Raw genomic sequence first — 12854 nt, 5'->3', positions numbered from 1 at the left:
AGCTAAGGATGCGGCCATATGGGAAAGGCTGCGATACCCCTGGGAAAAAAATTACTAGCTGTATTTGAAGAGTGACAGAGGCAGCTTCAGGCATGTAAATTCAGAGTTTATACTTTGTGAACCAGGAGAGATTACCTTGGTTTCGTTGCTTTCTGTACTCTCAGAGTCCTAGAAAAATATTTAGTGGAAATGTACCACTGTTGGGGAGTTTCCCAAGCCCACACTCTTAATGTCATGTTCCTCTTAGTATGTGGGGGTGGAAAGTGGGTGATTCATGGGAGAAGAGGGAGGGTGACTTCTGAAGTTGTAGCATTGCTGAAGGAGGAATTCAACCCAATAATAGTAACCTGTCACCTGCATCAGACAGTACACTAGGCAGGAAAGTGGGAAAAATGCCCCCAGAGCCCTTTCTGATCCAACCTGTTAAGTCATCAGAGGGAAAATAACTCCACGTTTCCCCTCCTGCTCCTGTAAAAGTAAGCTATAATAAAGGTTACATATGACAAATGTATAGCCAACATTATACTAAATGAGAAAAAAATGAAAGCATTTCTTCTAAAATCGAGGACAAGACAAGGTATCCCCCTATGTTTATTTGACATAGAACTTGAGGTTGTAGCTAGGTCAATAAGGCAAGAGAAAAGAAGGAATTACAAATAGGAAAAGAAGTCAAATTATCATAATTTGACGATCCTAACAAGTTTGCCAGAATACTCATATAAATGCTTTTAAAAAAAGTAGCAGAACGAAAATGAACTCGCTGACAAATAAATCATGGAAAATATCTCATTTACACTGGTTTTCTAAAGCTGAAACATGTAGGAATGAACCCAATGAAAGAAGGGAAAGACGTTTACAAAGAAAAATTTAACATACTAAAGCAAGAAACTAAAGGAGATGCTAGGAAATAGAATGCTCATAGTTTGGCAAAATTAATGTAGTACAATGAACATATTACCAAAATTGTAATGATGTTTTTAACCAAACTATAAAAACATTCCCAAGGTTCATATGGAAACGCTAAATACTCAGAAAGCCAAAGGAATTCTAAGCAGAAAGACAATTCTGGAGGCATTACAACACTTGATCTCAGTTTATATTACAGAGCCATAATTGCAGACACAAAACGGAACTAGCAAAAATGCATTTGGAACATGAAATAGAACTGAGGATCCAGAAGTTTACCTACACATAGCTAGAGTCATATAATTTTTCACAAAAGTATAAAATATATAAAAACATATTGAAGAAAACTTTTTAACATATGAACTATAGCAAATTGGATTTCTTCACATAAAAACTACAAAATCCATATCTCATATTCTTGATGAAAATCATTTCAGAATGGAACAATGATCTTAATATAAGATCTGAAACTTTGAAACTGGTAGAGGAAAAAAGCAGGAAAAAAAAGCTTCAAATTTTCTGAAAAAGACTGTACTATTACAGAAAGAAATCTCAAGAATTGACAAATGCAATTGCATGAAATAATAGAGCTTCAGTATAGCAATAGTAACTATCACAGAATGAAGAAACAGCCTATAAAATGGAAACTTTTATCAACTCTGTATTAGATAATGATTCATAGCATATATAAGGAACTGCAAAGAAAAACACCACTCCCTTCTAATTGTGCAATCAATAAACAAGTTAGTGAGCTGAAAGAAGAAATAAAAGTGAATTGGCCAACAATACTTGAAATAGTATTTCACATCCGTATCCTGGGAAATTACCAGTTAGAATTGTTTTGAGATTCCATTTTGCCCCAGTCAGAATAGTTATCATAAAATATACAACAACAAATGCTAGTGGTGTTGTAAACTGGTGCAGACACTATGGAAATTGTTATAAAACTTTCTCAAAAAACCCAAAAACAGAACTACTATATGACCCAACCGTATGTCTCTTAGGTATATGTCAGAAGAATTTAAGGTGTTATACCAGATATTTGCATCTTTTGTTTGTCTTTTTGCTGCACTTTAAAAAAAAGCCATGAAATAGAAACAGCTTTAATTCCATCAACAGATGAATGAGTAGTGTAAATGTGGTACATATACATGGTGGACTTTTTACTTGAAAAAGAAATGAGATCACAGCATTTGTAGAAATGTGGTTAGAACCAGAAATCACCATGTTAAGTGGAATCAGACAGACTCAAAAAAAACAAATGTTTTATCTCATATGCATAATCTCTCTCCATATTTTGTATGTATGTATGTATGTATGTATGTATGTATGTATGCATGCATGTATGTATTGTGTGGCCATAGATACACATGGGTCATGAAACTAGAAATGAGACCATGAGAAACAAGAACATTTTCTTAAAGGAGGAGGAAAGGAGTGGGGAAAGAGGGAAGAGTTGGTAAGTTGGTAATGGATTGCATGTGATATAAATATGGAAGGTGGGACTATTTTGTGGAGAGGAAGTAGATCAGCAGGCTTTGGGTGATAGGAGGGATGATAAGGTGGAACAAATGTGATACATATGTCTCAAAAATGTAGGAATGCATAAATCATTTTCCATGCTATCATAAAACATTAATAAAAAAGAACAAAATAAAAAAAGGGTCAATAGGGAGACCAAAGGGGGAAAAAAAAAAGAAAAATTAAGAAAATAGAGAATCTTCTTTCTAGGTCTCTAACATTGGTATTTACCCGGTCAGCTTCAGTAGTAAAGGGTCACATTTGGACTGTACTGTGCTCCCTCTGCTCTCATTATACAGTGAATGCTGTTTGAAGGCTGAGGGTAGATGGTCAAGAGCATGTTAGTGTCAGGACTGCATTTTCTTTAGAAGTTTCTCTTGTATACCAAGGACTACCGCTTGTTACCAGTGGGTTTTGTGCCCACAGGTTAGGCAAATTTTCACCTGTTCCAAGGTCCCCCCCTGTTACACACCCCGTGGGAACAAATGTCCAAACCAAGGCTAAATAAAATAGGAGATCTTTTATGTATGTATTTTAGGGGGATAAAACTGGAACACTGAACTCAGCATTGGATGGTGAGATATAAAAGATCTGGGCACTATGTTAAATTTTATATATCTTGTAAATTAATCCTTTAACCATACTTTAAATGTAAACAAACCCATACCCATATCTTTATTTTCAACGAGGAATTTGAAGCTCAGAGAATGCTAAAATTTCATCAGAGTGGAAGCTAGGGAAGAGGAAAAGGGAAATGTGGGGAGGGGGATCAGTGCTCAGTGTTGGCCTGGTTTTCTCACTTTCTCACATTGTACTGAAAAGAGACACATACTGGACACAGTCAAGATATCAGTTTCAGAAAGAGAAGTCAGGAGCTCTTGAAGTCACAGTAAGGAATAAAGAAACTAGAACAAATTCTGTACAACTCAGCTCCACATAAGGCAATTGCTTCATCCTGTGGAAGAAAATAGGAAAAACAAAACAAAAGCAGGATGTGAGCTCTTCTGTGTCTGGAGGGCGCTGTCATATGAACTGGCCTGCAGAGACTGGGGCTGCTCTTGACACTCTAGGACTCTCTAGGGATATTACTCTGCACTCTTAAAAGCACTTCTACACCATCTCTTGGAGTCTGTGTGGTGATCCCTGCTGAGTGCTTTTGATCACAGCTAAGTAAGTAGTTTTTATTTGCTTAGTTATAACTCCATTACTCTCAGAGTTAGACATTTTTGCCTTGATCTTTTGATGAAAGACTGAGTCCTGGGAGAGGAAAGTGTAAGGACCAGAGGACTTCTAAGGTGAAGAATCCAAACTTTCTGTCCCAGGATGAGAGGGGCTGGAGGGGGTTGAGTGTGCAAACTAGGGAGATTCTTTAATGTTGGTTAATTTCTATGTAATGGGTCTTTGCTGACCTGCTGATTCCTTATTCAATAAAGGGCACTAAACTACTGACTGAATTGCAGAGAATAGTCAGGAAGATACTTTGAGTTTCTTACAAGAATCATCTAATACTGTTGCATCTAGCTCTTATTGATTGTTGGGCTTTTGTATGACAATTTTATATGATTGTTATATGCTTTCAATTATAAGTAACAGATGATACACTTTTCCCCCCAGTGCTCTGCAGAAGATATAGTTTTGATGATCTGTGCTATATAAAGATTCTGCATTTCTAAGGTTGTTTTCTTGAGTACACTCTATAAAGAGAGATACTAGATCCCTTAGAAATGAAAGTTCCCAGAGAGGCAGTTTTTTTCCCCATGAATATTTTTAAAAACTGTCCCCGTGGGTGCTTAGAAACCATTCTTGAGTTCTTAGCATGTAAGATTCCTAAAAAAATTTCTGTTTTTTTCTTGTGTTATATTGTTTCCTAGTTTTGCAAGAGAAATAGGTCATTTCCCACATATCTCTGAATGAATATTTGCTCTTTGATTTATTGAGCACAGATTGCTTTGTGGTGAGCTAACCTACTTCATTTGGGACCACTTACAGGATTTGTACTATTTGAAAATAGAAAGACTGTTTTTCTGGTTTTAGTGTGAATTTGTTAACTGTGTGATCTTAGTACTTCTTTATAATAATAAATTTCTTAACTCCTTTGATTTCTATGAGAATAGTGATATGTTTGTTAGGAACTTTTCCCTAAGTGCTTCAGCATTCTGACCATGTATAAGAGAAGATAGGGAAGAAACATACAAGTTGAGTGTCTATAAATACTAAACTTAGGAAGCCTACCCTGGGAAAACTTTATTCTTATTTCAAGGCAAGTAACCCTAGAGAGAAACATTCATGGTTTTAGTTATTCTATACAGCTACTTTACCACCTGAGAGCTGATGGACTGGAACAAAGAAGGATAGGAGAAAAGATCTCAGGGCACAGGAGTCTTGGGTGTTTTCCTAGGAGTCAAAATATGTGCCTTGGGGCCTTACTTGGAGAAAGCAGTTTGTTCTTGAGTGTGAAGCTGACACTGAAGTGGGAGGTGGAACTGTGACCCAGTTGCTTTCTTTGTCACTCATCTGTAGGTAGATTGCTGATGTCATGTCATCAGGCCTGTCTATGAAGGGATGTTCATCAACAGGAAAAGCACCTCATGAGAAACAGTCAAGAGAGATAACCAGGGCTTTTCCTGTATTTGCAAACAGCTTCTGTGCACCAGACTTTATACTCCAGCTTCGATTCAGTGCTTCCCTGGATTTCTTCATTCGATTATTTTTTCTTTGTAGTCTTTTTGTTTACTTAATCAGTGTGGCAAATTAATCGAGTCCTTAAAAAATGTTCAACTCCATGTTACTTTTTTCTCTACTCATCCTCTCCCATGCACATGCATGTTGGTGTATCACAATTTATCTCTCCAGTACATACATTTCTTCTGAAGTTCAAGTACCAATTCTCTCAAGAAATATTTTCGTGGATATCTTAAAGATGCTTCCAGTTTAACATGGCCACAACTGAACCATGATCTACCCCATCTCTAGAATGCTTCCTGATGTCTTTGTTTCAGTGAGCAATTCCACAGACCATTTGTAAAACCAGGAGCACAGTACACTCATTATGGCTTTAAACTGATGAAATGCATCCCTCAATATTGTCATTTTTATCAGTATCATTTTAAGAAATTATTTAATCCCTGTAATTTATTTAACTTTTTTCTTTTAACCTGGCATATCCTTTTATATTTACTTTTTTTGTTTTTGTTTTTGTGTTTGTCAGAATGAGATGCCATGAGACTCATCACATGACTCTTTTAAAAAGTATTTAACATATGTCAGTTATTATCCTAAACTTGTCTTTTTGCTCATTTTGAATTTTAAAGACTGCATCCTCTGATGTCACCCAGCTACTCCATTTCTTTCCAACCCAATTATTTTATGCAAGACAACCTTCAATATACCGTTTTAGTGCATGATAAAATGTTGTCTTAGTTGTCATCTTTAGTAAACATGCCCATATGCAGCAGGCAAAAAGTTATGAAAACATGTTTGCTAAATAAAATGAACAGAAAACATGAACCTGCAGAATTGGCTAAATTTTTCTGTAGAAGTACAAAACCCAGCTCCCTAGGGTAAAGTTCCATGACCCTTTCCTGAATGACTGAAATAGTGAGTCTCACGGGCTCATTATTTGCTTCTGCTCCCTTCATTTCATTGTCTACACACTTACCTTTTTGTTTTTTGACAAATATGTAATGGTTTTGTTTTGGAATACTTATGTTTCTCAGAATACAGATATCTCATGTCCTTGAACGTTTTCCTGTTGCTCACAGATGCCAGCAATTCCATCTTCCCAGAAAACTCTCTTGCCCCTGATACCTGAAGTGCAGCCTCTTTGCCTCCACTATGGTCTCACACCTCCCCTATACCTGGAGCCTTTGCATGTGTTCTTCTTTTTATGTGAAGAGATTTCCACATCCAGCTTTCCTGATCTACTCATTTCCAGTTTGTTCATAAGGCTCAAATGAATTTTTTGTGGGAAGTTTTTGTTAACTAGTCTCCAAACCAGGCTGCCTCCTCTACTGTTGTCTTTTAAAGCAATAATTATGGTTATTAGATATCATGAAATTATTTTATGCAAGACAACCTTCAATATACCATTTTAGTGTATGATAAAATGTTGTCTTAGTTGTCATCTTTAGTAAACATGCCCATATGCAGCAGGCAAAAAGTTATGAAAACATGTTTGCTAAATAAAATGAACAGAAAATATAAACCTGCAGAATTGGCTTAATTTTTCTGTAGAAGTACAAAAACTTTAAAAAATAACTTGAAAGCAGAGGCAGTCATAAGTACTGGGATAAGATATAGACCAGAGAATAGAATTTGGACATTTTTCTGTTGTGGAATGAATCTTGTACTATTAAATTCATTTATTCTGTTGATGAGAGATACTACATTATGAAAATGAAGATCTTTATCCAATTTGCCTTTCCCACCACTGAAAATCTTCACAGTAATTCACAAGAAGTGAAGGAAACAATTAAAAATATAAACTGCTTTTCAAACTTGTAAAATGTGTAAAATTATGTATAAGTCAGGATAATCAACAAAATACAGTTTGAATAAATACAAAATATTAACTTTTATTTAAAATGATATAAAATAAAATTACATTTTATTTATCTTATTTATATAATTTATGTAATAAACATCATAAACACACATACATGGTATAATTTGGTAATTGGGTTGTTATGTAATAATTTTCCTTGTAATTAAAAATATTTTCATTAATTGACTTTGCCTAGACTCTGGAACAGTATCTTTTACCAACACAAACATAAAATTTGAAATAATGTTCAGCTTGGCCAAGAATTGCACAAACACACTAGGATTTGATCTTTTAAAATAAGCGTTCAAGTAGAAGAAGACTGGATGTTTGGTAACAATTAGGGTTTAATTGTTGATTCAGTGGAGCTGGACATAGCACATTAATAGTTAAAAGAATAAACTATAAAATTGTAATGGTGTAGTTAAAATATCCAATTGTATGATCTTTAATTGTGTTAAAAACAAAACAATGTATTTTTAAAGAACATTCTGTGGTCACTAAGTAAAACAAATTAAAATTTCTGCCACCGATTGTATGTACATCCTTGTGGGAGAAAGAAAAATGTCTTTTCATCCACTATGGTACTTCTGCTAGAATTACCTTGCTGGTTCTGTGATTCATAGAAAATGAGAGAGATAATGCTGTGCATTCCACTGGATTTGTGAACCAGTAGCTGAAGCCAGGTGTGGTGGCACATGCCCTTAATGGTTTGGGAGCCAAAGGCAGGCTGATCCGTATGAATGCAAGGCCAGCCTAGTTTTCTTAGTGAGCAGTAATGCCAGCCAGTGCTACAGGGTGAGACCCTATCTCAAAACCAAACCAAATCAACCATCCAAACAAATGAACAAATAAAAAGAGAGTGGCAGAAAACTCCATATAGTATTTAAAATGGTTCGCCAAACAGGAAAGGAATCTTGAATCAGCCAATGGCTCTTGAATTTCCAAGATTGGTATCGTCTTGGTCAGTTTATTGTCAGCTTGACACAAGCTAGAATCATTTGGGAAGAGGGAGCCTCATTTGGCAAAATACCCCCATCAGATTGTGAGAAAGTTCCTAGAGCATTTTTTTGCTTAGTGATTGTTGTGGTAGGGTCCAGCTCACTGTGGGTGGTTCCACCTCTAGGCAGGTGGTTCTGGGTTGTAAGAAAACAAGCTGAACAAGCCCTGGATAGCAAGCCAGTAAGCAGCACTTTTTCATGGCTTCTGTTTCAATTCCTACCTCCAGGTTCCTGCCTTGAGTTCCTGCCCTGATTTCCCTCAGTGATGGACAAAGCTCAAACAAACTCTTTCCTCCCCAAGTTTCTTTTGGTTATGGTGTTTATCATAGCAATAGAAATGTAACTAGAACAGGCATCAATCTTTGAAAAATTTATAAAAGTACAAGTGACAAGATACCAAACTCAGACAATCTAATTTAGCATGCTCACTATTGAAATTTATCAGGCACCAAGTAAATGAAATAATGTTATTCATTAATAAGAATGGGAAATAAAAAAAAGTTTGCTGTATTTTTTAATCACTTCTAACACTGAACAATGATGTTCAGTAGAATCAGAAATATAGGTAACAAGAGGATAAAAATAATCTATATTTTTTTACTATTTATTTAGTTGCTTGTTTATTTATCATGTGTGTTTGGTGCTCTGTGGTGCACATGTGTGTGTAGGTCAAAGGATAACTTGAAGCAGCTGAACCTTTCCTTTTACCACACAGGTACTGAAGACTGAACTCAAGTCCTCAGCCTTGTCTGCAATCTCCTTTACTTGCTGAGCCATCTCTCTGGCCTGGTAGTTACTTTGTAAAATCACTTTCCTTAGATGACTGTAGCTATTTGCTGTATCTAATGTCAGACCAGCATTATTGATTTATGCCTAATTCAGGATTAAAACATTTATATGGAATAATATTAACTGATTATTTACCATAAAATTTCATTGCATATATATATATATATATATATATATATATATATATATATATATGATTCTACTGAACATCATTGTTCAGTGTTAGAAGTGATTAAAAAATACAGCAAACTTTTTTTATTTCCCATTCTTATTAATGAATAACATTATTTCATTTACTTGGTGCCTGATAAATTTCAATAGTGAGCATGCTAATTTATATTTATATATACTTAAAAAAAAATCCAATCATCTGTTGGTAGATATCTAGGTTGGTTCCATTTGTAGTTATTGTGACAAGTACAGAAACAAACATGGATGTACAAATACCTATGTGGTATATTGACTTGAATCTTTCTGAAAACACATTAATTTTAATGAGAAAAAGGAAGACACATATTGTATGTTCTTATGCAATGATAGGAAGGAGGAGCAGAGATCGCTGTACTGTAGGATCTGAAGCCCAGGCATTCTATAAACTATACCATGCAATGTGTCTACACATTACCAAGAAAATGCAGAAGAGCTGGACCTAGCCATTATCAAGACAGCATGTAGCTAGAGTTTTCCTGCCTGGCCCACAGTCAGGACAAATCTCTGTCACCCGCCAGTTCCACAGCCGCTCAGACCCAACCAAGTAAACACAGAGACTTATATTGCTTACAAACTGTATGGCTGTGGCAGGCTTCTTGCTAACTGTTCTTATAGATTAAATTAATCCATTTCCATAAATCTATACCTTGCTACATGGCTCGTGGCTTACCGGCATTTTCACATGTTGTCATCATGGCGGCTGGCAGTAACTCTCTCACTCGGCTTCCTGTTCTCTCAACAGCACCCTTCAATGATAGAGAGTTCTGCTGTGGTTTATTTTCAATTAAAAATAGTAGTACTGTGTATTTCATAGGGACTGGATTACTGGGTGAAACACTGGGAGTATGTACATATGTTATGAGTGGCAGGTATGAGTTGTGTCTTGCAAAGAAGTGTTCCACTTGTGGTTTGGTATCCAGTGTAGTTGGTGGTGACATTATTGATAACAGCCCTTGTTTTCTTGGTTTGCAGGCTATTATCTATGTATCTTTTTGTAAAATTTACAAAGAGAAAGCAGCTGACATCATGGAAGGAAAGAATCAAACAGCTCCATCTGAATTTATCATCTTGGGGTTCTCCAACCTGAATGAACTTCAGTTTTTACTCTTCACCATCTTCTTTCTGACTTACATATGCACTTTAGGAGGGAATGTTTTTATCATCTTGGTGACCATGGCTGATTCCCACCTACATACACCCATGTATTATTTCCTAGGAAACCTCGCTTTTATTGATATCTGCTACACCACTACTAACGTCCCCCAAATGATGGTGCACCTTTTGTCAGAGAAGAAAACCATTTCCTACGGAGGCTGTGTGGTCCAACTCTTTGCATTCATTTTCTTTGTAGGCTCAGAGTGTCTACTCCTGGCAGCAATGGCATATGACCGATACATTGCTATCTGCAAACCTTTAAGGTATTCATTTATCATGAACAAGGCCCTGTGCAGCTGGTTATCAGCCTCGTGCTGGACAGGTGGGTTTCTCAACTCAGTGGTGCACACAGTTCTGACCTTCCACCTGCCCTTCTGTGGTAACAATAGGATCAATTATTTCTTCTGTGACATACCCCCTTTGCTGATCTTGTCTTGTGGGGATACTTCCATCAATGAACTGGCTTTGTTGTCCATTGGGATCTTCATAGGTTGGACTCCTTTCCTGTGCATCATCCTTTCCTACCTTCACATTATCTCAACCATCCTGAGGATCCGCTCCTCTGAGGGGAGGCACAAAGCCTTTTCCACCTGTGCCTCCCACCTGCTTATTGTTCTTCTCTATTACGGCAGTGCCATCTTCACGTATGTGCGGCCCATCTCATCTTATTCACTAGAGAAAGACAGATTGATCTCAGTGCTGTATAGTGTCGTCACTCCCATGCTGAATCCTGTAATTTATACACTGAGAAATAAGGACATCAAAGAGGCTGTGAAGACCATAGGGAGAAAATGGCAGCCACCAGTTTTCTCTTCTGATATGTAACCTCTCTTACCTGTAGTCAATAATCTTACATTAGAAAGTTAACTTTTATACCACTCAGCTGTTGCTAGTTATGTTTCACTTAAAACCTGATTGCGATATTTGGACACAGATTGCAAGAGTTGGCACACTCAACCCTAAGTGTACGTATCTGAGCTTTTGTTAGTCTCTTAAGGAGTTACTTCTTATAGTTCTATCCTTTTTATTCGTCTTTTCCATTTTGGAATCCTCATCAAAAGATGGCGCCCCTCTTATGCCATATTTACTGGGCAGATTTTATGATTTACTACTTACCACAAATGACTGTCCTCCAAGCCAAGTAACTGCCATCTTTTGACATTCAACTGAATTCCTTACAAAAGATCATACCAGCTGAGATTATTTACTGTTTATACCCTCTTATGGAGGGTTCAGAAGTTACAAGATCCTAACTGAGTTTCCAGATGCTCCCTACCACCTGTTGTATGTAATATGGACTCAGGGAGGGGATAGAGTATATAGGCCTGGGGAGGAGTCTCCATCTATGGGGCTCTGGAGGAGTCCTAATCCCCGCTTGGTAATGCTTTTCAAATGCAGCCTATTGGAGGAGGAGCATCCACACTCTTGTAAGTTACCCTTCACCTATGCTCTGTAAGTAAGCTCAATAAACTCATTCCCAGAGTGAACTTCGGCCCAGTTGTGCCTTTGTTTGCCCTTCAGGCCTAGGAGAAGGTGTAGATATTATTTACATCTCCCTGTAGGAATTTTTAGCAACAGTACTATATTTACTATGTGTAAAAGAATGAGGGGCCTATGAAGTGGCTCAACAGGTAAAGGTCCCAAATGGCAACCTACACTTTGTTCTCTGGCCTTCACACACCAGGGCACATATGTGGACACACACACACACACACACACACACACACACACACACACACACACACATGAGCACACACAATGAAAAATTAAAAAAAAATGTGAATGGCACTCCTTGTTTGTCATACATTTATTCTTTTCTTGGTAAGTAATGCTTTCAAAATTTATTTTTTAAAATAAGGATAGCTTAGAATATAGAAGAAATTGTAGCTATTTTATTTCATCAAATAAGAATGTACTAATTTATGCACTGTATACCACACCACATTAGGTAAAATGAATAGCAAAGACATTCAACATTTAGTTTCTACCTTTTCCTCCTTTTTTAATTAAACATTTTCATATAATATATTTTGATCATGTTTTTTACTTCCCTCAACTCCACCCAGATACTTCCCACTGCCCATCTACCCAATTTTATGTTTTCTTTCTCTCTTAAAAGCAGAAACAAACATCAAAATAAACAAACAGTAAGATTAAAAGGCCAAAAAAAGAAAAGAAACACACACACACACACACACACACACACACACACACACACACACACACGAGAGAGAGAGAGAGAGAGAGAGAGAGGGGGGGGGACATGTAATTGGCTTTTTGTTGATCAGCAACTCCAACTCCTGGTCATGGGGCCTGACCTAGAGTGTAGTTGATACATCCAATGTCACTCCATTGGGGAAAACTGATTTTCCCTTTGCAAATAGCTCCTTGGTATGGGTGGGACTTGGTGTCTACATCCTCTTCTCTGTACTGAGATTTTGTCTGGTTTGAACCTGTGCAGGTCTTCTGCATGCTGCCACAGTATCTATGGATTCATATGCTTATTTAAATATGAATACCACTAGATTATATTCAGCTTGTTCTTTGATTTTGACAGAGAAATGTAACTGTGATGATACGTTATTTCACTTCCAGATCATTGGGTAATTAATTTTAGTTTTGTCATCTGCTACATGGGCCAAATTGAACACTATCATGTTGGAAAGACAGTCAGGTATTTCAGATCATATTCCTAACTCTATCAAAAGATGGAATATCCCAATGGGATTTTT

At 36.8% G+C, this 12854-nt stretch overlaps 1 protein-coding gene across 1 annotated transcript; it reads left to right on the top strand.

Moving 5' to 3' along the window:
- Positions 1–9993: 9993 nt before the first annotated feature.
- LOC131926062 (olfactory receptor 5V1) lies at positions 9994–10947 on the top strand. Its single transcript, XM_059281310.1, has one exon. It carries the CDS (start codon positions 9994–9996, stop codon positions 10945–10947), a length of 954 nt encoding a protein of 317 aa, XP_059137293.1.
- Positions 10948–12854: the final 1907 nt, after the last annotated feature.

The sequence above is a fragment of the Peromyscus eremicus genome, chromosome 16_21 (assembly GCF_949786415.1).
Source record: "Peromyscus eremicus chromosome 16_21, PerEre_H2_v1, whole genome shotgun sequence".
Lineage (NCBI taxonomy): Eukaryota > Metazoa > Chordata > Mammalia > Rodentia > Cricetidae > Peromyscus > Peromyscus eremicus.
This window is presented reverse-complemented; position numbering and strand designations above follow the sequence as displayed.